The sequence below is a fragment of the Narcine bancroftii genome, chromosome 2, assembly GCF_036971445.1.
Source record: "Narcine bancroftii isolate sNarBan1 chromosome 2, sNarBan1.hap1, whole genome shotgun sequence".
NCBI classification, from domain to species: domain Eukaryota; kingdom Metazoa; phylum Chordata; class Chondrichthyes; order Torpediniformes; family Narcinidae; genus Narcine; species Narcine bancroftii.
The window spans coordinates 181,130,961-181,155,490 of NC_091470.1; the positions used below are offsets into that span (position 1 = coordinate 181,130,961).

Consider the following 24,530-nt stretch of genomic DNA (forward strand, 5'->3'; position numbering starts at 1 on the left):
CCGAAAATGGTAAATTTAGACCAAACTGGATTTATCAAAAAAAGACGCACAACAGACAATATTTGTAAATTTATTAACTTAATTCATGCAGTAGAAGGAAATAAAGCACCGGCAGTAGCAGTTGCTTTAGACGCAGAGAAGGCCTTCGACAGAGTAGAATGGAATTACTTGTTCAAAGTATTGCAAAAATTCAGTTTACCGGAGAAGTATATTAATTGGATTAAAGCATTATATAAGGGACCGTTAGCGAAAGTGACAGTAAATGGACATGTATCAAAGCAATTTAACTTAAGCAGGTCAACGCGGCAGGGATGCCCACTATCACCATTATTGTTTGCGCTAGCTATAGAACCACTAGCAGAATCGATAAGAAGAGATAATAATATAAAAGGAATAAAAATAAAAGACAGGGAATATAAAATCAGTCTGTTTGCGGATGATGTGATAGTGTACTTAACAGAACCAGAACTATCAATAAAAGAACTATATAAGAAATTGAAGGAATATGGAGAAGTGTCGGGATACAAGATAAACGTAAATAAAAGTGAAGCAATGCCTATGAATAATGCGGATTTCTCAAAATTTAAGGAGGAATCCCCATTCAGATGGCAAACGCAGGCAATAAGATACCTAGGTGTGCAAATAAACAAAAATCTAGGCCAATTATATAAACTCAATTACAATCCACTAATGAAAAAATTACAGGACGATTTAGAGCATTGGAAAGAGCTACCACTAACACTGATAGGAAGGATAAACTGTATTAAAATGAACATTTTTCCAAGGATACTATACTTATTTCAGGCATTGCCAATACAACTGACAGAAAAATTCTTCAAAGAGTTAAAGAAAATAATAAGGAGATTTTTATGGAGAGGGGGGAAACCGAGGATAGCACTAGACAAATTAACAGAATGGTATTAACAAGGAGGCTTACAATTGCCAAACTTCAAAAATTATTATAGAGCCGCACAATTAAGGTACCTATCAGATTTTTATCAAACAAGGGAAAAACCAGACTGGACGAGACTAGAATTAGATAAAATAGGGGAAAAGATACCTGAACACATATTATATAAATGGGACGAAAAATTGGTACAACATAGAACTTCTCCAGTATTACACCATCTCCTCAATATATGGAAGAAGATTCATGTAGAAAGAAATAAAATAAATTACCAAATACCAAAACTAATATTGACGCAAAATAAGCTACTCCCTTTTACAATAGACAACCTTGCCTTTAGAAAATGGGAAAAAAAAGGGATTAAAAGAATAGAAAATTGTTTTTCAGGAAGTAGATTCTTATCCTTTGAACAAATGAGAGATAAGTACAATATAACTGGAGATACAGCGCTGGCATATTACCAACTGAGATCCTACTTGAAAGATAAATTAGGAAGCAACTTGAGTTTACCAGAGGGAAGTAACCTTGAATATGTGATTACAGATACAATGTTAATCAAAAGATTTATAAAAAATATGTATATTAAACTGCAAGAAAAGGAAAATGAGGAAACAAATGGTAAAACTAAACAAAAATGGGAACAAGATTTAAATATAAAGATAAAAAAGGAAACATGGGAGAAGTTATGCTCTGGAACGATGAGAAATACAATAAATACGAGGCTGCGTATGATACAATATAATTGGTTACACAGACTATACATTACACCGCAAAAGTTAAATAAATGGGACCCAACGGTATCTGATAGATGTTTTCGATGTAAAAAAGAAAGGGGAACAACAATTCATGCAATCTGGACATGTGAGAGAGTAGAAAAATTTTGGGATGATCTCAATCAGATATTAAATAAAATAACAGAAAACAATATACCAAAGAATCCAGAGATCTTTCTCCTAAGTAACATAAAAAATAAAGAATTTGGAATTGACTTGGAGGATGCACAAAAAAGATTTGTTAAGATAGCCCTAGCCGTAGCAAAAAAATGTATTATGTCAACCTGGAAATTGGAAGATAATTTGAAAATACAACAATGGTATATAGAAATGAATAAATGTATTCCATTAGAAAAAATAACATATAGTTTAAGAAATAATATTGAAATATTCGAACAAGTATGGGAGCCTTACATTAAATACAATAGCGAAAACCTACCGGGAACAAACATTACCTAAGTTGATGGAAGGAGAAGAAAAGAAAAGAATGGACTCAGTAGAATTTCTGGTGTATTTTTGTTGAATGACAACATTGTCTAACTGAATTAATGCAACCTAGATTGTATACCTAAAATGGATGAGAGGGGGGGGGGATGGAGGGGTGGCTTGGGAGGAGGGAGGGGGGAGGGAGAAAAAGTCACTGTAAATGTGTGGAAAAGAAAAAGTGTATATCATGGCTATTGTGATTTATGGTGTGAAAAATAAAAAATTAAAAAAAAAAAAAAAAAGTTTCTGGAAAACAATGTTGTTTAGAAGCCTGTTCTATTACTTTCATAAATAATGGAATCAATAAATCTTTAAACTCTTTATAAAATTCGATTGGAAACCTGTCTTCACACAGAGATTTATTTTTATTTAAACTAGTGAGCGCATCATAAATCTCCTGCTCAGTAAAAGGAGTCTCTAATTGATCTAAACTTCCTTGAGTCAAAGATGGTGATGTTAAAATGTGACAAATAATTATCTAGAGGCTCTTCATCTTGTAATGAATCAGATGTATATAAATTTCTCATAAAATTCCTTAAATACCTCATTAATTCTTTGTGGCTTATATGTCATTTCATCATTACCTTGTTGCATTGCATTAATTGTTTTAGAAGATTGTTCCGCTTTTCATTGCCAAGCCAAAACTTGATGTGATCTTTCCCCTAACTTATAGTATTTCTGCTTAGATCGTAATACCATGTTCTCTGTTCTATATGGTAACATTATATTACATTGTAATTTTTTATTTACTAAAATTCTATATTTATCATCCAGAGATGATTTTTGAATTTCTTTTTCCAATAAAGTTATCTCCTTTTCCAATATGTCTATATCTTCATATATTCTTTTTTAAGCTTTGAAGAATAACATAATTTGACTTCAAAAATAGGCTTTCAATGTATCCCAAATAACAAACATATTATCTACTGAATTTAAATTAGTTTCAGTAGCAAATAGTTTTAATATTTTTTTATTATTATGCAGTCGGTAGGAGAGAAGCATGGAAAAAACCAAAATGTGACTTCTCCACAGGAAAGGAGGCCCATAAACTTTGCTCAGTCCTGCTGAGGAGAGGTGGGGGGGTGGCAGCTGGAGCCAAACGAAGGTCAATTATTTAACTGTTTGTGGTTCAAACTTTCTGGAACAGCACGTCCAAACCTTTTCATACATTCGTTTCCTAAAATATCGAAGATCCAAGCAAACTTTGCCAATCAGTAAACACCATTGCCCAGATTTCACTTTGCTGACCTTCAGAGATTACGATTTTAAAGGCCACACATTCACCACTGCGTACGTGACCTCCTCTTCCTTCCTTATTCTCTGCCCCTGAGAGGTCGCGGGCTTGCCCTTTGAGTAATGAGGTGACCTGTTGCTTGTCAATTTCCTGATCTTCAGGTTGGCGTAGGTTATATTTTCTGATCTGTCCTCTTCCTTAAATAAAACAGATCACTTGTTACAAGATTTAAAACTGGCAGATAATAGCGCCACTGCCGAGAAACAGAAATTCTGCCTGGCCACAGGTAAAAGAATCTTAGGGTTGTATGTGATGTCATGCATGCACTCTGACAATGAACTATTGTATTCAGCTCCATGCTCTGAAGCCTCTGAGAGAGATGGGGCCAGAACCATGTGACTTAAGATGGACTGGGTCAGTTTTCACGTTGGAACTCGCGCAGGCTGCGGGCTGCTGGTGACTGCGGTCGAGGGATTCACCCCAGGCGGAGGACGGCTCAAGACTGGCTGAAGGGGTACCAGGGATCAGAAATGGGAAGCGAGAGGGGGCCGAGGGCGCTGAAGGCTCCCTGGTCGTGTCGTGGGTCCAGATCTGGAGCTTGGACAGATATTTCTGCTTATTCCATAAAAATACCAACATATAATTGCAGGGTTGGCAAGGCGATTAGTATAATGCTGTAACAGCACCGGCAACCGGGACTGGGGTTGGAATCCCACGCTGTCTGTAGGGAGTTTGTACGTTTTCCCCGTGTCTGCGTGGGTTTCCATGGGGGCTCCGGTTTCCTCTCATCCTACAAAATGCACCGGGTCAATCGGACAATGCAGCCTCATGGGCTGTTATGCCTAAATTTACATTTAAATAGCATCAGAGAAAACTGGTTGAAAAAAATAATAATTTTAATAGCTACATACCTTATTTACAGCTTGAGTTCGCAATTCCTTATCTACAAAACATTTTAAATAAACAATTTAATTCAAATCCTGAAACAAACCGACTTCCAAAATCATGGGACTGTCCGGCATGAGAACAAAACACTTGCTTTTCCCAGGCATTCTGCTGTTTCCTTAATTTTTGACTATTTTATTTACATTTTTTTTAAAAGCAAAAAAAAGAGAATATTTCAAATTCAGAAAAGAGTTAGTGATCTGTGATATATGATGACTAAATTCCCTCATCCATCCACCCCAAAACCCCCCCCCAACCTTCCCAAGGAAGGAAGAGAGATGAAACCCCGAGGTAAAAAAAGAAAGTAGGAAGAAAAGAGAAAAAACAGAAAGAAGAAAGAAAGAAACTGTCAGGCTTCAAATTTCCATGACTTATCCTAGAGCTCAAGGGGTCGTTGATACGGGTCTCGAGGACAGGGACCCACATTATTGAAATACGGCTGGCATATTTTAAAAAGTTGCCGTACTTATTTCTTAGGTTATCGGGAATCTTCTCAAGGGGAAGACCACGATGCATTTCTGCATTCCACAGAGCTATAACTGGATGGGAGTCAGACTTCCGGGTAACCGCTGTATATTTCCTGGCCACTGCCAATGAGATCTTGACAAATTCTGTCTGATATTTGGACCACTCATTTTAGGTCTTACACTCACAATATTCCCCAGTAAGGGGGCGACCAGGCTGAATGTAAAGAGGTTCCTATTTCCTCGCCGCATCTAAAACATTGACCCAAAATATCTGATTTTAATTGATTTAATTTTTGTGGCATGAGATATAACTAGTGCAAAAGATTATATTGCACCAGTGTATATCTTACATTGATTGTGTTTGCCACACTGTCCTGACAAACTGGACCAGTTTTGATCACCAATTCTTATATTTAAGTCAGATTCCCATCTCTGTCTATGTACCAGGGGTTCATGTTTGAAGTAAGAGATACATTGCTGAAGTACATTTCTTTGTGCTCCCTTTTCGAATCAGAGTCTCCACGTCACTGACCTTTGGTAGAATCATTGATGGGTCCAATTTGTCCTTTAAATAAGCTCTTAACTGAAAAAAGGCAAAGATTGTGATATCTAAAACACCATACTTATTTTTTAATTGATCAAATGACATGGGTTACCCCTGCTCATAACAGTCCTCGATATTACCTGATCCCTTTCCAGGACCAGGTATCCAAAATCTTATTATTCATTTATAAAGGTATGAACCTGTTCTGAGTCAGGGGTGTTTGTGGAGATAACTCCCCCTCCCCTTAGTCCTAATCTGATAATTTTGTACCAAATATTAATTATCTGTTTTAACAAGGGGGCTTCTTTCTCACCAGATATTAAGTTCGGGTCCCATTTATATATAAAATCCTCTGCTATCCTCTCTTCCACTTTAAGCAGTTCTATTTTCATCTGTGAAGACTCATCTCCTCTCTTGAATAGGGAGCTGATAAATTTAATCTGTTTAGCCCAATAATAGTTTTTGAAATTTGGGAGTTGTAAACCTCCCAGATCATATTTCCACGTTAAGCTTTCTATGGAGACTCAAATTATATCACCCTTCCAAAGAAATTTTCTGACACGTTTATTTAAATCTTGAAAAAAAACCTCTGAGGCAATGGTATGGGTCGTGTCTGAAAGAGATGATGTTCTCTTGGAAATATGTTCATTTTTACACAATTGACTCTACCAACTAATGTTATTGGTAGAGCCACCCACTTATTCAAATCCTCTTCAACCTTTTTAAGGGAAGATAATTAAATTAAATTAAATTCCCTAAATTATTATCTATTCTAATCCCTAAATATTTTATCCCATTTAGCAGCCACTGAAATTGAGTATTCCTTTGACATTGGACCCATAAGTGGCATAATTTAACTTTTATCTCAATTTATTTTATAACCCAAGACAGTCCCATAATCTTTCAGTTTTGAGTACAATTTTTGTAATGAAGTTACTGATTTTGCCAAATATATCAGTACATCATCTGCAAATAAATTAATCTTATATTCCTCCTGGTTAACCCTGAATTCCTTAAAGTCTGGATCTCACTGAATTGCTTCCGCTAACAGTTCTATAGTGAAAATAAAGAGAGCTGGAGATAATGGACATCCTTGTCTTCTAGATCTGGTCAATGGGAATGCTGCATAAATTTGTCCATTAGTCACAACCTTGGCTTTAGGTTCATAGTATAATGCCCTAATCCAATTTATAAAATTTTGCCCTAATCCAAATCTTTCCAGCACTTTAAAAAAAAAATCCCATTCCAATCTATCAAATGCTTTTTCTGCATCCAGGGCTACAGCTACACTCAGATCACCTCTCACTTGAGCCAGATGGATTATGCTAATCAGCCTGCTGTTACCTTGATGAAGAGCTCAAGTCTGAAACATTGGTTATGTATTTTTACCTTTGCTAAATAAAGGACCCTGTTTGACCTGCTGAGTTTCTCCAGCATTGTCTTTTTACTTCAACCATGTTGTCTGCAGACTATTGTGTTTTACTTCCCTATTTCCCAAAAATTATACCATATGCACTGTCCTTGTTTAAATGCATCCATTGCATCAAAACATCATAAAATTTAACTAATAAAATATTAAAATTGCCTCCCAAATATGATAATTGAAAATTCTGTTTTAATTGCAGCAGCGATCATCAAGGATACACACCACCCAGCACACGCTCTGTTCTCACTGCTGCCATCAAGAAAGAGGTGTTGGTGCCACAAGAGTCACACCATCAAGTTCAGGAACAGCTTCTACTCCTCCACCATCAGACCCCTCAACAACAAACTCAATCAAAGACTCTTTTAGGACTATTACTTGTGCACGTTGGTGGATTTTTAAATTCTCTCAGTATGGCACAGTCAGTTTGTTTACATTTCCTTATCTGTTTACATTTATTTACCTGCTTACATGTTTTTCTTTTTGCATTATCAATAAGTGGGAATTCTGCCTCACCAGCAGGAAAAAGAATCTCAGGGTTATATGTGATGTCATGTACATACACTGACAACAAATCTGAAGAGTCTGTGGACAGTTTTCCTTTTGTAAGTAATTTATTGTGAATAAAGACTATTATGGTTTTTAGAGTGCAGACACAATCAAGGAAATTTGCCGTTACATGGGCAGTCTCAAAAGGAAAGTGCAGGAATTTTTAGTCAATTCCTGCACCTCGTCTTATCCTTGCAGGGCCCCTACTACTTTTCGGGGGAAGTCTAAATTGTATCGCAAAAAAAATCACCCCATGAATTCAACGTCCAGCTGATGACTCCACATAAAAGCATCAGGACTGATGTGCATGGGAACTTAAGGCGTGCAGAATAAATGACTGCAAAGTGAGTAATCGTGCTAATTTATGTTAAATTCTTCACAGATTTTTCCAACATTGGTGAATTAAAAAAAAAACACATGTTGGGGGTCTTTTAAAATTTGAAACAAAGAATGATAGATTTATGATGATAAATTGACTCTATGGTAGAATGAGGTAGATTATGATGAAGAGAAGGTCTTTAACAAGAAAATCTGCAGACGCTGGAGTCGACTGCAATACCCAAATGTGCTGGAGAAAGGGAGTAGGCCATCCAAAGGAATTAATGTTAGCATTGCATTGGCCTTCTTCACCACCGACTCAACCTGGTGGTCAACCTTTAGTGGTTTCCTACACGAGGACTCCCAACTCCCTTTGCAATGCCCAAGTCTGAATTATATCCCCATCTAAATAATAGTCTGCCCATCTATTAGTCTTCTACCAAAGTGCATGACCGTACAACATACTTTACAACATTCCACCTCTTTGCCCATTCTCCTAATCAATCCAAATCTCTCTGGGGCCTTGCGGTTCCCTCAGCCCAATCGCCTGCTTTGGTGTCATCTGCAAATTTAGCCACAAAGCCATCAACACGGTAATCCAAATTATTTGTGTACAAAGGGAAAAAAGAAGTGGCTCCCACACACTGGTAACCAGTAGCCAATCAGAATAGATTCAAGTGCGAGGAGAGGTGGGGTGAATTCAATGTAATTACCTGGAGATCGCCGGCGATGCTTTATGTAAAGGATCATAACCAACATCAGAACAATGAGGCCAACAACCAGGGGTAAAATTACAAGCAGATAGGTGACGCTTTTTTGGGACCCTGAGGCTGTTGAGAAATAGAAGTAGATAACTTTCTTTCCCCTGTTACAGAATAAATTAATAAAACTGTGATAAAAATATATCTTAAAAGGGTAAAATTATGAGGTTCAGTTGTTAGGTCACTTTGCACAAACAAACATCTCATTCGCTATGCAAGAGATATCCAAGGGTAGACTTTGTATCTGCAATTGGCTTTGCAGAGACAATGGAAAGCGCTTGCGATAGTTTCACGAGTAGGCATTAATGGGCCAGCATGTTTGAACAGTGTCCACGCTCAAGAACTGAGAACTCTTGTTTTCAAACTGGTGCCAGAGTTTTAAATGTCTGGTTGGAGTTTGCTGTTTGGAAAGGGGGAAAACAGAGAGAAAACATGCATTGTTTGTCAGAGTATTCTGCAGCAGCTTGCAAGTTGGCAGACCTGCTGCAAGCCCTCATTTCAAGGTAGGCTTTGAGTTCGGAGTTCAGCCTATTTTAATCTCTTCAGTCAATTGCAGAGGTAGTGGCTGGTTATTGTGTTTCTCCTGGAATGGGGTGTATTGGGAAGGGCCATGACAGCACTGGCCCCTACTTAGAAGGACACACCAGCTGCCAACCGAGGTTTGGTTCCACCCCACCCATTAGTACATACTTTGCTATAAGTGGCCTGGACTGCACTCTCCAGTCTGCCTGTACTTGGCCTTGGGCCATTGGCTGCTGTAACTGGATTAATCCTCCTGGCTCGGAGTTATTCATGCCCTGTAAATGATCTGGGCTGGAACCCCCAGCACGATAAAGGTGCCATGCTTCACTCAGAAATGTGGGAGGGTGCTGGAGAAACTGTTGGTAAGATGTGCCCTGTTAAAAGGGTTGGGAGCATTTAATTCATGCCCCTTGTAGCATAGAGCCATGCCTGCACTGAGTCAAGGGGTGGTGGGGCATCGGAGTGATTTTTCCTTGATCATTGTATGTACCAGTTCATTGTATGTTTGTATCTATGTTCGTGTGTGCGTGTGTGTGTGTGTGTGTGTGTGTGTGTGTGTGTGTGTGTGTGTGTGTGTGCATGTGTGTGTGTGTGCGCGCGCTGCATCAGTTACCATTTGGTGCCCTTGTCTTCTATAAATAAATTAGATTCCCCATCAAAACTGTGTTCAGAGTCCTTGCCTTTGAGACCCACCCAACCTGTTTCCTCACTTGCCACATTGGGGAAAAAAGAGGAACTCCTTGCAGTAACCTGGAAGTCGAAGTTATCGTTAGAAAAACCCAGGTTTCCTTCATCATCAAGACACAGAAGTTGTGTGTCCAACGAACGACAAATATCACTCTGAAACCAGCAAAGATCTTCCTGAGCAGTGAACACTCACATTAAAGCATCAGAGCCTGGTCCAATTCTATGCATAGTGGGGAAGATTACCAGTGAAAAGTGAATGGTTGGACCGTGAAAAAGAACTTTCTTGAACACGTAAACATTACATACATATGCACTTAGAATTAGAAGGGGGTTAAGTTAATTATTATCTATGAAGAAAATAAAGCCAGTTCTGTTTAAGGAGCCATTGTCTTGGTGGATTTCTGTGCTTTGGCATCCTTTGGACTTGTAACACCCCGTTTCTTTCTGTCTTGATCCTAGCCTGTTTTTGATGGGAGCGTTTCACTGAGAAACCGTAGCTGAGTTCCAACGCTGATTGTTCCGACAAGTCGGGCCAGTAAACGCGAAGCCACATTCCATCCAGTTTGGCTACTAGTTTAGCTGGATGGGAACACATGGCGGAATCAAAAGGTTAACCAGGGTGGGGGTGGTGGAGGTCCTCAAGAATAACATGAAATTACTTTTCATTTCTGTGAGCATTTTTCCAGGGTTGGGGAGTCTGCTGTAGGATATTGGATTTTAATGATCCTTATTGACCATTATCTCTTTCGCCCTCTGACTCTCTCCTCTTCTTCATCTCCTTTCTCTTTTCTCCTCCTCATTCTCTCACCCCCCTCTCTCTATATCCCCTTTTTAAACTCGCTTTTTATCTCTCTCTCTCTTTCTCCCTCCCTCCCTCCCTCTCTCTCTATCAGGAAATCAAGATTCATCCAGCAAATAAATTAGAAACACAATGCTGGAGAAACTCAACAGGTCAACCCATGTACAGCAAAGATAACCAACGTTTCAGGCTTGATCCTTTCGTCAGATGTAGAATGGAGAATGTTTGACCCTGTTCACGTCCTCCTGCATTGTGTTTCTTTTTCAATCACGGTGTCTGCAGACTTCGGTGTCTCAAACAAATAAATTAGTTGCCCCCTTCTTGATGTTCATTAAATCTAGAAATGTGAGCTAAAAGCTTAAAACAGCGGACAGAGGGAGACAAAACTTGTTTCAGAAAGGCCGTGGTATTGGGACGTTATCGTCTGATCTGGTGAGGAACGTTTACAAGTGTCTTGTTGGCACCAAAACATTTTTTTCTATTGAGTCATGTTGGACAAGCTCCGGGTGTTGGTCTTGTGCTCGAGTAAGTTGGGGGCCCAATGCATATGCAGGGCTGGTACTGGCTGAGTTTCGCCCCAGCCCCTTCTTACCTTGATCCGTGTCATGTCCCGTGTGGCCGATTTCACCAGTTTCCCAAGGACAGGTTGGGTTTTTTTAAAAATAAATACCACTGGAGAATTCGGGACCGTGGCGATGACCAGTTCGCCCGTCGACAGTTTGTGGACATGCACATTTCTTCTAATATAATAATGAGATTCAGAATTTCTTTGCCTAAATTTATTTTTGTGGGCATTATGAAATTAAAGGTGGGATAATCAAGTTCAAGTTTATATGACTGTATAAATACATCCCCAGGAAACAAGGGTTCTTTGGACCACGGTGTACAAAAATATACTCACAGTACACAGCACACTATCGTGTGTGTGTGTGTGTGTGTGTGTGTGTGTGTGTGTGTGTGTGAGAGAGAGAGAGAGAATGTGTGTGTGTCTGTATAGATTGATATGTATGCATTTGTATATATGTGAATGTGTATATATCTATATATACATATCCACACACGCACACAATACACAGCACACAATAATCTAAAGAAAGATATACATACATACATACATACATACATACAGTATGTGTGTGTGTGTGTGTGTGTGTGTGTGTGTGTGTGTGTGTGTATATATATATATAAATAAATATACACACACACACACACACACACACACACACACACACACATACACACACACACACACACAGTATATGTACGAAAAATGTATAAGTATGGGGTCCAACCCCACAAGACACGAGGTTCCAATAGTTCCGTGGTTAGAGCAATGGTCTTTTAATCAGGGGTCGTGAGTGGTGACTGCCTGACAAAGTTAAAGAATTTCACTTATGTCACATTCTATGGAACCTTTACTGTTGTTACCTTTACACAAGAGCCACATTTTGCCTGCCATTAATCATGAGCTGATCCAAGAACCTGTTAATCTCTGCCTTAAATGTACCCAATGGCTTGGCCATCTCAATGGCCTCTGGCAGAAAGAAAAAAAAATCCTTCTGTCTGAACAAATTCCTCCTCGTCTTTTTTTGTTCTAAGCCGATGCCCTTCAAGCCTGAAGTTGTGCCCACTTGTCCTGGTCTCTCCCACCAGGGGAAACAACCTTTCTGCATCTACTCTGTCTGCACCTTTCAACATTCAAAATGCTTCAGTTCCAACAAGTATAGGCCACGATCTGTCAAACGCTCCACATATAACCCTTTCATTCCCAGAATTATCTTCATATACATAAAGATTTGGCTTTAAATATAGATATTTTCAGGTGATTTGCAGGGTGACAAATGATCTCTCAGCCTGCAGGAAGAAGTTATTTCCCAGCCTGGAAATTCTGATTTTGATTCTTATGGACCTTGTAATAATATAAACTTACGTATGACTGTAAGTTCTGTTCCATTTCCTTGAAACGTGCTGGCCTGAAAAATATTCATTTGGCAGTAATACCATCCCGAATCGTTCATTTTGAGGTCAGTGATATAGAGGACCACCATTTGAACGGACTGTGAAGAAAAGGTACGAACGCGACCTCCATACCAGGTGGACGTGTTGGAAATGTCGTGGATTTTCACGTCCTTGTACCAACTGATGAATCCAACAACAATTTCATTCCAAGAACAGTTCAGGTGTGCAGAGCCACCTTCAGTGACGGTGATCCGCTGCGGCGACTGGTTAATTGTTAAGTTGGCTCCGGCATAAACTGTACCTAGATATAATGTCATTAGGTTGATGTTTTTTCTCTCTCTCCCCCTCCCCTCCCACCCTCTTCCCTCTCCCTCCCTCTGAGTGCATGTGTTTGTGTGTATGCCTGTGTGTGTGTATCTGCATGAATGTGTATCTGTGCATGTGTGTATGTGAGAGTGTGAGCGTGTATGTGTCTGTGTGTGAATGTGTGTGTGCATGCGTATGTCTGTGTGGGTGCGTGTGGGTGTGTGTTTATGTATCTGTGTAGAGGTGTGTGTGAATGTGTCTGTGAGTGTGTGCGTGCGCATGTGTGTGAACGTGTGTATGCATGTATGTGCAGGTGTGTGTGTATGTGTGTATGTGTCTGTGTGTGAATGTGTGTGTGCATGCGTATGTCTGTGTGGGTGCGTGTGGGTGTGTGTTTATGTATCTGTGTAGAGGCGTGTGTGAATGTGTCTGTGAGTGTGTGCGTGCGCATGTGTGTGAACGTGTGTATGCATGTATGTGCAGGTGTGTGTGTGTGTGTGTGTGTGTGTGTGTGTGTGTGTGTGTGTGTGTGTGTGAGCACGTGTGCCCTTGTTCCAGGGCAGTGAAATCCATTAATGTCCTTCACTTACCACAGATCAGCAAAGTCCAAATGAATGCCCCCCACATCATGGTTCGACCGATGTCTGGACAAACTCAAACAACTAAATAAAACGAGCCCCACTGGAATTTTAGAAAACAAAATGTAATTTCAATCTTCGGGACTGAACATCAGTTTCAGCAGTTTTGGTCCCCTCCGCCACTTCTCTTGCATCAGCTCAGCTGCTTCTGCTATGGCTTGTATTTATCGAGATCCGCAATACCGGTACAAAATGGTTGGACAAAACCTGGACTCTTTTCTCTGGAGGTTCAGAGGGTGAGGGGTGACCTGATAGAAGCACATAACATTGGAAGAGCTGGGGTCTGTTTTCCCCAGGGGTGAAAATGCCCATTACTCCAGGGCATTGGATCAGAAGAGGGGGTCAAGTTTAAGGGAGTTGGGCAATTCAGAGAGTGGTTTGTGGTAGAGTCCAGGGCAGGTGCAGACTAGGGAATGGGCAGGGAACAGAGAGGAAGTGAAAGCAGACAGTGCTGGGTAAACTCAGCAGGTGAAAGAGTGTCCATTATTTCACAGGAATTCATTGTCTGTGTGTAGATTAGCCAGCCAATCCCTCCTCTTGGCTCTGGTCCTGTCGGTCCTGATATAACCCTTGTTTTCCCACCTTACCTCGGAATTACCCGGACCTCTGTAAATACTGGCCATTGGTTGTAAGCTAATAAAAGCGTGCTTGTGCCCCTCACATGTCTCTGAGTACCATCGATCACGATACAATTTTATTAGCTTACTTTGAAGACAGGATGGAAGCTCTCCTGAAGCCTGGAGTGCTCCAGGTTGACCATCTGTCCCCATAGGCCCTTGGAAGAATTCGCCTATTGGTTGGAGTGCTTTCAGTCCTACATCGTGGCCACCCACAAAGTCTTCCACTCCGAAGCCGTCTGGAGATTGGCCCTCCTCTCAAGTCAGCCCCAAGGAATATGCAGTCATCAGGGGTTGCGCGGCATACGAGATGGCCATCGAGGGTCCATGAGGCCCCAGAACGATGTGCTGGTGAGACACCAACTCTCACAATGTCGGAAACAACCGGGTGAAATGCTGGATGACTACATCCTGGAACTATGGACACTGACCAGGAAGTGTCATTCTGAAGCGGTCTCAGTTTTGGTGTGGGAAGAAGAGCAAGTCTGGCACACGGTTGTGGCTGGGGTGGGTTTGAGGTACATGAGGCAGCGACTCCTGGAACTAGAGAAATCCCTCAAGCAGGCCCACCTGGGAGTGGAACACCTCACCAACAATCTTTGTGACTAGTACAGAACCATACACATGGGGTAATCCAGTGGTTTCCAAATTGTCCCCCTAGACTCACGTTCCACCTTAAATAATCCCTGTAGGAGGTGCTCAGTGATCAATCAGGGATTGCTTAAGGTGAGTGGAAAGAAAAAAGTTTGCAAATCACTTCAGGAACTGGGCAAGCTTAGTATAAGCGTGCACCACATCAGTATTCAACAAGGAGAAGGGCGTGGAGGACAATCAGATCAGAGAGGAATATTCCAATACCGTGGGTCCCCTCGCGGACTCTGCTCACGGTTCATGGGCCTGCCTTTCCCTGTGGGTGGTCCAGTTTCAGTGGGCTTCTTCCGCAATGCCCACTACATTAGAAAATCCCCTTAAATGTGCCGTGACCCTCAGCGAGGGTCTAGATCAGTCCTGCGGTTTGTAGCAGATGGTTGACAGAACGGTCGATGCTCTCGGGCCAAAGCCTTTCACTTTACATTTCTGGCAAGGCCTTCTGGAGATGTGTATCACCACCATGCCAACATCTGAGCTGATCCCGTTAACTGAGAAATCTGCCTGTTCGGGTCTGCCCTTAACTATTGAGAATGAGAAGCGGGGAGATGATGTTCCTTTTCAGTCAATGAAACAGCAATGTAATCAATTTAAATTAATTTATCTTTTTTTAAAAAACAGCACGCCCAATTAACCTACAACCTCCTAATACATTTTTGGAGCCTCCCCATCCCCCCTCCCCCAACCCCAGGGAAAACCCACACAGATACGGAGAGAACGTACCAACTCCTTGCAGTCAGCACGGGATTCTAAACCCCAGTCCTGGTGCAGCCCTCACTCATAAACCAACCTTTACTGGCCCAGCTGCAACCAAAAAACCACGTTAAAATAATTCCCTAGCTTTTGTCAGCAGACTGTGGTTTCTTTCTCCCCAGATTAAGATTTCTTCAGTTATTTTTAATTCCTTGTCAACAAATCAAGTCTGATTAAGGGGAACTAAAATTGTGTTAAAGGAAGGAGGGGGAAATAAATTACTCACAAATTTGCTGTTTTGTGGGAAGTCTATCTGCGTCAGAAGCCTGGTTAGCGTTAAGATTTTGGAGTCAAGTATTATTACTGCTGTTTTCAAATTCCTGAGATAGATCTCAACCGACTCAGTTTTCTATCTCCTTCTGAGGAGTTGGAGGGGTGTCAAAAGTACAAACTCTCCGACAAGAAGTTGGGGCCAGTGGCAGACTGTGTCTCACTTGCCATTTTCACTGCAGGACACTTCGGCCTCAACACCCATGTCCAGGGCAGTGGTTCTCAAACCTGTTTCCTTCCACTCACATACCCTAGGCCATCAGTGCTCTGCGATTAGTGAGGGACGTGGGTGGGAAAGGGAAGGTTGAGAATCACAGCTCCCACCTCCCACCTTAAGCAAGGATAAAAGTTTGAAATCCACTGCTTTAATCATTCCTAATGGACTCGTTATGTGCCCAGGTGTAATGGAGGATTAAAACCATGTACCCAGATGCTTTTTGCTTATGTGGAACTGACGACACTGGGTCCACACGCAGGTCACCTTACTTTCAGAACTAGCAGATGTAATTAAACTCAGCCATGGGGACTTATCTGAAGATACACTTTGAAATGGAATTCCACTGTGAGGCCCAGGGAAAGCAGTTGTCAAATGCAACACTCTGAAATTGACGAATTGGTCACAACCTGTCTTGCTCGAGAAGTTTTAATAAGTCTTTGTATCTACGAGATAAACCAGGAAGTTATAACATCCTGGTTCCAGAATAATTAATCTTCTAAATTGTAGAATGTAATGTTCAGTTTTGATTTTGACTGACAAATATTAGAAGGAGTAGGCGCATGATTAATTGTTTTTGGGGTATATAAGCCTGTGGTCCTGCTGCTGAAGTTTAGACTCTCCGAGGGGTGGGAACACCCCTTGTCAAGAAGGAAGAACAGCCAGAGTCCGAGCAACGTCCCGGTCGGGGGAGGTGGAGAAGCTGCTACCAGCGCCCTGACAACCTACTACAAGTGTGCAGTCGTTGCCTCGCTTCGGCAGTTGGGACCAGTCCAAGCGTTGATAAGTATAGTTGGGAAGGGCTTGCATATTGTAGTGTGAAATCAGCTTTTGAATTAGTAATAAACATTTGTATAAACTGAACTGCTCTCGGTGTGTGTGTCTATTTTCTTTCGGTAGCTCAAACACTGTGACCAATCTAAATGAACAAAATGAGAGGTATAAGTTTACCCAAGACACCAGGTTCAGAACTCCAAAGGAAATGGGCCAATGACATTTTTTCTCAAGCAAAATATTTCAGTAACTATTGGGTCTAGAGCAGCAATTCCCAACCTTCCCTTCCCAATCACATCCCACCTTAAGCAATCCCTCACACAGTTGGCATAGGGATTGCGTAAAGTGGGATGTGAATGGAAAGAGAAAGGTTGAGAACCATTGGTCTAGAAGTTTCCAGAGATGAGGGCTGACCATGGCCCCAGGAGGTGCACTAAATTTAACTCAAGAAAAAAAAAGCCCCAAATACAAAACACCTCGTCTTTAGTCTTTTCTCGTTGGCCCATGGGGCCGCCAAATGAGAATTGGGAGCGGCCAGGGCGGGGGAAGGTGCAAGCAAGTGGATGGGGAGTTGCCGTGGGATGGAACTCGAAGCCCGGCAAGCTGCTTGAGTGAATCCTTTAGGAGCAATTCTTGAGATCCCATCCAGGTCGCTCACTGCCTCAAAGTCCGTTCGAAGGAAGTCCGCTCTCCCCTAAACCTGTTGGCCGCTCAGTATCCTCAAGTTGCGGTTCTTCTAGTCAAAGTTCTCACTTGGTTCAGAACTGCTGAGCTTTCACACTGGATGGAAAGGTTCCCTGCAGGCCAAAGCACTAAACAAAGAACAGTGCAGACCATTCAGCCCAATACACTAACCACTGCCCCTAGAATTCCTCTACTGCATCGTCCATTTTTCTCAGTTCCATGCACCTATCTACAAGTCTCCTATTGTCCCTACCTCTACTGTTGCCGGCAGCGCATTCCATGCACCCACTGCTCTCCGTGTGAAGAATTTCCCTCTTACATTCCCCCCCCCACCGCCGTAGTTACTCCCTTAAAACCTCGCATTAGACATTTTAGCCTCTGGCCGTTCACATGATCAAAGACTCTCATATACTTATACACCTCGCTTCAAGGAAAAAAGTTCAAGTTCACTTGACCTATCCTGGTAAACCACGCTCTCCAATCCAGACAGCATCCTTGTCCATCTTCTCTGCAGCATCCACATCCTTCTGGAACTGAACACAATATTCTAACTGGGGTCTAACTACGGTCTTACGTAGCTGCAACCTTACCTTACTTTATGGCTCTTGAACTTGATCCCCCGGTGAAAGAACGTCAAAGCACTACTCTTTCTTAACGACACTCCGAACTTATGCAGCAGCTCTGAGAGTCCTGTGCTCACAGGCCCCCAGATCTTTCAGAAGCCGCTTAAAAATTGAATCAAGCTGTAATTTGACTTGATCACACTCCTCAGTTCCACATCCTATACTGACCAAAGGTTGGAGAGTGGGGTATTGCTTAATTCTGGCTTTCGATTTTCCTTTTTAACCAACTCAGCAGTGAGTTACACCAGCGACAGGAAATGTTCGGAGACGCAGAAGGAGGAACCCATCCGTGGTCCATGCAGCAAAGTCCATGAGTGGGGAAAAAAGAAGAAAGGTAGAGACAGAAAGAGGAAGGGGGGGGGTGAGAGGAAGTGTATGAGAGAGGGGGGGGGGAGGTTGGGAGGGAGAGGGTGTGTGTGTGTGTGTGTGAGAGGAGAATGTGTGTGTGACAAAGAGAGAAAGAAGAGAAGGTGTATGTGCCTGTGAGAGAGAGGGAGAGGAGAATGTGGGTGTTTGTGTGAGAGAGAGGAGTGTGTGTGTGTGTGTGTGAGAGAGAGAGAGACAGAGAGAGGGAGAGAGATAGAGAGAGGTGTGTGTGTGTGAGAGAGAGAGAGACAGAGAGAGATAGAGAGGTGTGTGTGTGTGTGTGTGTGTGTGTGTGTGTGTGTCTGTAAGAAAGAGAGGGAGAGGAGAATATGGGTGTGTGTGTGTGAGAGACAGAGAGAGGTGTGTGTGTGAGTGTGTGTGTGCCTGTGTGAGAGAGAGGAGAATGTGGGTGTGAGAGAGAAAGAAGAGAAGGTGTGTGTGTATGAGAGAAAGTGAGAGAGAGAGAGAAAGAGAAAGAGAGAGAGATAAAGGGTCATACCAAATATTCATTTTTTAGACATTTACAGATAAATTTCTTAAATACCATATTACTGGACTTTCCATTTGTATGTCCACCAGATCTAGTGGATAACATTTTTCAATTGAAACTTTTACAGAAAGGAATAAGTGGAATTATATATTATAGATTATTAAAATTACATCCAATACTTCTTCATAAGATTAAAAAGGCTTGGGAATTGGAACTTGTAAAACCCATATTGGAGAATCTATGGGACAAGATTTTTAAATTGGTGAATACATCTTCAATATGTGCCCGACATTCATTAATCCAATTCAAAGTGGTGCATCGTGTTCACATGTCCAAAGGTAAGCTAGCTTGTATCTTTTTGAATATTAACCCTACATTGACACACATCTTTTGGTCTTGTCCATCCTCAGAAATCTATTGGAAAGAAATTTTTAATATCTTTTCAACTGTATTCCAAGTGGAGCTATGACCCATTCCAATAACTGCTTTTTTTTTGGGGGGGGGGGGTTTCTGTACCTGTTAAACGGGTTGTGGCCTTTGCTACATTGTTGTCTAGAAGAGCCATCTTATTCAAATGGAAAGACTCTAGACCAGTAGTTCTCAACATTTTTCTTTCCACTCACATCCCACTTTAAGTAATACCTATGCCATCGTTGCTCTGTGATTGGGTGGAAAGAAAAAGTTTGACAACCACTGTTGACTCGTTATGTGCAGGGTTTCAGAACTTTAAAGGAAATGGGTCAATTACCATTTTTCTCAAGCAAAATATTTCAGTAGCAATTGGGTCTAGAGCATTGGTTCCCAAACTTTTCTTCCCATTCATGGAATGAATCAAAAGCTACAAAATATATGTAACACTCAGGTTCATTTTCAGTTTTTCCCCAAATAGAGTAGGTTAGGTGGGATATGTATTTATTTGTTTGTGTGTGTGTCTGTTTATTTATTTGTGATTTCACCCAGTTCAGTGGAGGGGGGACTGAGTTTATACTGTTTGAAGTTTTATCTTGACATTATACAAATCAACAAAAAAATTCAAAAGGTAAGAGAGAGAAAACAGTGTAAAACAGTGTGTGTGAGAGAGGAGTGTGTGTGTGTAAGAGACGAGAATGTGCATGTGTGAGAGAAAGAATGTGTGTGTGCGTGTGAGAGAGGGAGAGAGAGAGGGTGTGCAAATGTTCTGTTTGAAATACAAAAGCTTCTCAGTGGGAATATCAGTCAAATGACCAGCATTTCTTAAACTCAACTGGCAGCCCAGAAGACAGCAATTATGTGCTTTCATACGTTGAATCCATTATTATTCCAATTTCATCTATTTCACTTCATAGTTATCAAACGGCGCAGAAACTGGCCCCTCGTCGCAACGTTACCTCAACCGAAATGCTACCTGCCTGCAAATGGCCCAGATCGTTTAAACCAGGGGTCCCCAAAGTGGTCAATATTGATCCCTGGGAGTCGATGGGACTATCCAAGGGGTCGATTAAACTTTTGCGGTGGAAAGCAGGGGCGGATCAATCAATGGAAAATAGTGCGTATGGTAGGGGCGGCCAACCTCTCGCGAGATCGGGCTTGGTGGCTTCTACCTTTGAAATGGAGGGCGAATGGTAGGACGGACTGAGGGGGGGGGGAAGAAAGATGAATGTCTGCTTTGTACCTTTGGTGGCACCTCCCCCCCACCTCCAGCCCCCCTATCAGGATTCCATGCCTGGGGTTCGATGAGGAATCAAGCTTGGTTGGTTTAAGAAGTTTGGGGGCCCTACTCTACACTCATCCCAGTCATGTATCATGTGTGTTATATATAGTCAGGATAATGTGAACTATTTTGTAATCGCTTAAGAATACACCCTTCTCACTGTAGTAATAAGTAGTGCCCCACTCTGGCGTATGTATATGTACATGAGGTGTGAACAGTTTCCTGAGATGGCAGACGACATCAGTAAATAAAGTCGCTTCTGTTATTTGAATTTTGCATCTTCAAGTTATTTAAGAAGCCTCCCAAGTAACTCTAGAGACAACAGTGTGCAAGCAGCAGAGTTTAATTTTGGCATCATGTTCGGTGCAGGCTTTGTGGGCTAAGGTGTCAGTTCCTGTCAGGCACTGTTCAATCTTCGAAGTATGCTCACTTTCAACAGTACCTTTGTGTGTTTTATTTCCACTGTCTGCTGTGGTTACCCGCGTTCCTTGCGATCTTAATGTCATCCACGATGGTAGGCAGGGATCCTTTTATTTCAGGTATAAATATATTTCTGTGAGTTGAAGGTCAAGTCACATCAAACAGGGTCAGATTCCTTTCTCTGTTGATTTCGTTATGTGCACTGCCTTTAATATATGGTAGATATAATCTATTTACAGGATAAAGAAAAAAGAACCATTGCAGGGTTGGTTCCCCATTTTTTTTTGTTATTACTGTGGCGCTTCTAGACACTTGGATGTGGAACGAGCTTCCTGGCAAAGTGCTAGATGTGGGCTCATTTTAATGTTTAAGGGAAAGTTGGATAGGTATATGGACAAGACAGGTATGGAAAGTGGTTGCGGGTCATTGGGACTAGGTAGGAGAATGTGTTCAGCATGAACTAGAGGGGCTAAACTGGTCTGTTTATGCGCTGCAATTGTTATATGAATGGAATTGGCAGAGGCTAGGACAACAGCAAGAAAGAAAAATCACCTAAATCTACCACCTACCACACTCCACTCTTTAGTAGAGAGCACCAGGTTCCTTGCAGTTCACCTAATTAATGAGCATTGTGAACACAGCATCACAGCATCCCCTCACTGGTCAGGAAGGCGCAACGGCGGCTGCACCACCTGAGAAGACTGAAGCAGACGAGGCTACCGGCCGCCATCCGGTCAATCTTCTGCAGGAGCACGGTCGAGAGTGTCCTGGCTGGCTGCACCACAGTGCGGGTATGGGTTGCTGCAGAGAAATGGGTCGGAGGTCGATCCACGGGGCCATAAAGAGGTTTGGGAACAGCTGCTACCCCTCCACCATCAGACCCCTCAACATCAAACCCAATCAGGGACTTGTGCAAAGGCAATTGGCGTAGTGGTTAGAGCAACACCTTTACAGCACCAGCGATTGGGACCGGGGTTTGAATCCAGCACTGTTCATTCTTCCTGCGTCAGCGTGGGTTTTCTCCAGGGGCTCCCTTCAAAACGTACCGTGGGGATAGGTTAATGGGGTGTAAATTGGACATCACGGACTGAAATGGCCTGTTACCACGCTGTATGTCTAAATAAATAAAAAGCAAGATAATGCCCTTCCTCGGATATAAAAAAACCTGCAGCCTTTCAAATTTTATTCACCTACACTGGGTCCATGGGTAAACCACAGTATGAACTAGTTGGTGGTTGGGTATAAAACCAGTCCCGGAAATCTAGGACACGGAGTATATGTGCTAGACCGTGAAAACTAGGAAATGCAGTCCAAAGGGTTAATATCTAATGTGACCTTGGCCTACATTTCCACCATGCCTTCATCCTCAACTTTTCAGTTTTCAAGCACACCTGTGGTTTAAAAATCTCATCCCCTCTGATATCTGCACAGGAACCAGGCTTTAATTTATTTTAACGTTTCAATTAAGTCTCTTGGCAGTCACTTGGTTTCGATAAAAACAAGCCCAGCCCTTCTACGTGGTAGCTCTGGGAAAATCCTAGCAAATCTGTTGTACCCTCTTCAGATTCACGCAGATAAACCTTCACCAGGACATTCTTTTCAAGCCAATTTTATCGACATCCCATTGCGCAAGTATGACCTGACGAAACAGCGTTCTCTAGTCCTTGTTGCAAGAGACAAACACACGTACAGACAAACAATTCAAATGCAGGACAAGTATTTCTAAATAAATATGGTTTCTTAAATACGAGAGTCTCTGACGGTTAGTGTGAGCAGTTCCTTTGGGTGTTCAGCGATCTCACTTCACCCAATTCTCCATTTGGACACTTCCCAGCTGGACCGCATTAATATCGACTTCTTTGGTTTCTGGCTATCCCACTCCCCTTTCCTCACCCCCTTCCTTCTCCATTCACAGAGCCATCCTCCCCTCCTCTGGCCGTGCCTTCCCTTCCTTAGTGCCTCCCGTATGCGGGACTGCGCTCCTCCCCCTGTCCCTGGCCTACATTAAAAAAAAAACGGCATTTATATTTTGTGAATTTTATTGCTCAAGTTTTGCTTACAAAAAGGTGGGAAACAAGACCAAAAATAGAGCTAAGCACCACGTGATTGGCTCGTCCTCGCTGCCACCCCACCCCCTCCCATTGAGATGATACACTGGAAAGTCAGGGGTGTTTCACAAGAATATCAACGTGTAGAGACGGGTTTTAGACAGAGAGAGAGAGAGAGAGAGAGAGAGAGAGAGAGAGAGAGAGAGAGAGAGAGAGAGAGAGAACTGGGCAATTCAGCCTTTTAATGCGCAAGTCTCAGCTTTTCTGAGAGTCCCTGGTTATTTCCAGTTCTGGACAAGTTGGTAGCAACATAGTGTGTATTTTGGCCTGAGGCCACTTGGAAGTGAAAGACGGGGGGGGGGGGGGTGGGGGTGGTGTGTGGGTTAGTGGAGGACCAAACCATTCCTGTTTCAACCATTCCAGTGCATCCAAAAATCATTCCGAGCCAGTTCTATTCAATTGGATTTAAGGCAGAGGGGCTTCCTGTATGGGTTATGGTCCTTAGTATTTCTTATTGATCAGAATACAGCAGAAGCTCAGTGATGCTCCAAGTTTCACCAGCTCTGTGCAGGAGGCAGGTATCAACGTGTAGTCCGGTAGCTTCTGAAACACCTAAGGAGCAACAACAGACGATGAACTAAGCACGACTGTAAACCATTTGGAACTGCAGAATTCCAGAAGGCAAACCTCTTCCCACAACCCTCCCCCCCCCCCACCTCTACTGTTTCAAGCCCAAAGGACCCCAAAACCCAGCAGCAATAGACATTCACCAAGATAAGTGGTTTTTAAAACCAAAGTTGTTTTTCAACTTTAAACATGAAAACAGAATCAAACTTTAACTTATCTCTATACTTAACTAACCCAAATTAACCACCTACTAATTCTAAGCGCATGTGTATGCAAGAAGTCAAAACCAGATCCCCGGTGTTGTCCAAAGATTAAGTCACAAAAAAATGGCACAGTGGCACCAACGATTGGGACTGGACCGTGCTGTCTATAAGGAGTTTGTATTGTTACAAGCCCAGAGGACCCCAAAACCCAGCAGCAATAGATATTCACCAAAACAAATGGTAACTTAAACAAAAGCTGCTTTTAATGATCTTTAAAGATGAAAACAGGATCACATTTTAACTTATCACTATTAATGAACCTAACTCGACTCCCTTCTAATTCTAAGTGCATGTGTGTGAGAGTTCAGAAAAATTCATAGATTCACAGTCCAATCTCACTTCTCATTCCTCCAAGTTCACTGGTGGCAGGCAATTTTTCTACTGTGCACAGAATTTAACATGTATAAAGTTCACCAGGCTTTGGTGCTTGAAAGGTAAATGGTTCTTGTCGGTTTTCAGAGCAAGATTTGTTGTACCTGGACACAAACTGATCCATTTTAATCAGCCACGGCAGTGTCTTGCTGAAGAAACTTGCCCCGTCAGGGTTTTCCGGATGATAACCTCTTTCTTTCAGGTCACCACAGAGTTCCTTCTTGTTTCTGTTATTCCAAGTGAAACATTAGGCAGCCAGTCCTCTCCTCTTGCATGAGCCACAAGGGCTTAGACCAGGCTGAACTAAGCACTCACGTTTGAGAGCTGCGACCATCAAGCGATTGCAATCGACG

General features: G+C 42.1%; 2 protein-coding genes and 1 long non-coding RNA gene across 3 annotated transcripts in view; 1 reads left to right on the top strand and 2 right to left on the bottom strand.

The window, feature by feature from the left end:
* Positions 1 to 3,151: 3,151 nt before the first annotated feature.
* On the bottom strand, positions 3,152 to 18,098 carry LOC138752532 (uncharacterized). The gene is made up of 6 exons (XM_069915336.1): positions 17,869 to 18,098; positions 13,271 to 13,361; positions 12,346 to 12,675; positions 8,360 to 8,476; positions 4,312 to 4,343; positions 3,152 to 3,597 (listed from the first exon to the last, which is right to left on the bottom strand). The coding sequence occupies exons 2-6, from the start codon at positions 13,308 to 13,310 to the stop codon at positions 3,424 to 3,426; spliced, it is 693 nt and encodes a 230-aa protein (XP_069771437.1). The 5' UTR covers positions 13,311 to 13,361; positions 17,869 to 18,098; the 3' UTR covers positions 3,152 to 3,423.
* Positions 18,099 to 18,136: 38 nt separating this feature from the next.
* LOC138752533 (uncharacterized) lies at positions 18,137 to 20,718 on the top strand. Its single transcript, XR_011350724.1, has 2 exons — positions 18,137 to 18,235; positions 20,083 to 20,718. It is a non-coding gene; the product is annotated as an uncharacterized lncRNA (long non-coding RNA).
* A 2,359-nt stretch (positions 20,719 to 23,077) lies between these two features.
* Positions 23,078 to 24,530, bottom strand: part of LOC138752995 (N(G),N(G)-dimethylarginine dimethylaminohydrolase 1-like) — a 37,009-nt gene continuing 35,556 nt past the window's right edge. Inside the window, exon 8 of the mRNA XM_069915591.1 lies at positions 23,078 to 23,527. Within this exon, the coding sequence (XP_069771692.1) occupies positions 23,417 to 23,527 (111 nt within the window). The 3' untranslated portion in view covers positions 23,078 to 23,416. The remainder of the gene's footprint in view (positions 23,528 to 24,530) is intronic.

Coding starts and splice junctions, on each gene's coding strand:
- LOC138752532 (XM_069915336.1), bottom strand. CDS start 13,310: ATGATGTGGGGGGCATTCATTTGGACTTTGCTGATCTGTG. Junction 4,344..8,359: donor GCATCGCCGGCGATCTCCAG/GTAATTACATTG, acceptor AATGTTTTGTAG/ATAAGGAATTGCGAACTCAA. Junction 3,598..4,311: donor GAACTCAAGCTGTAAATAAG/GTATGTAGCTAT, acceptor GTTTTATTTAAG/GAAGAGGACAGATCAGAAAA.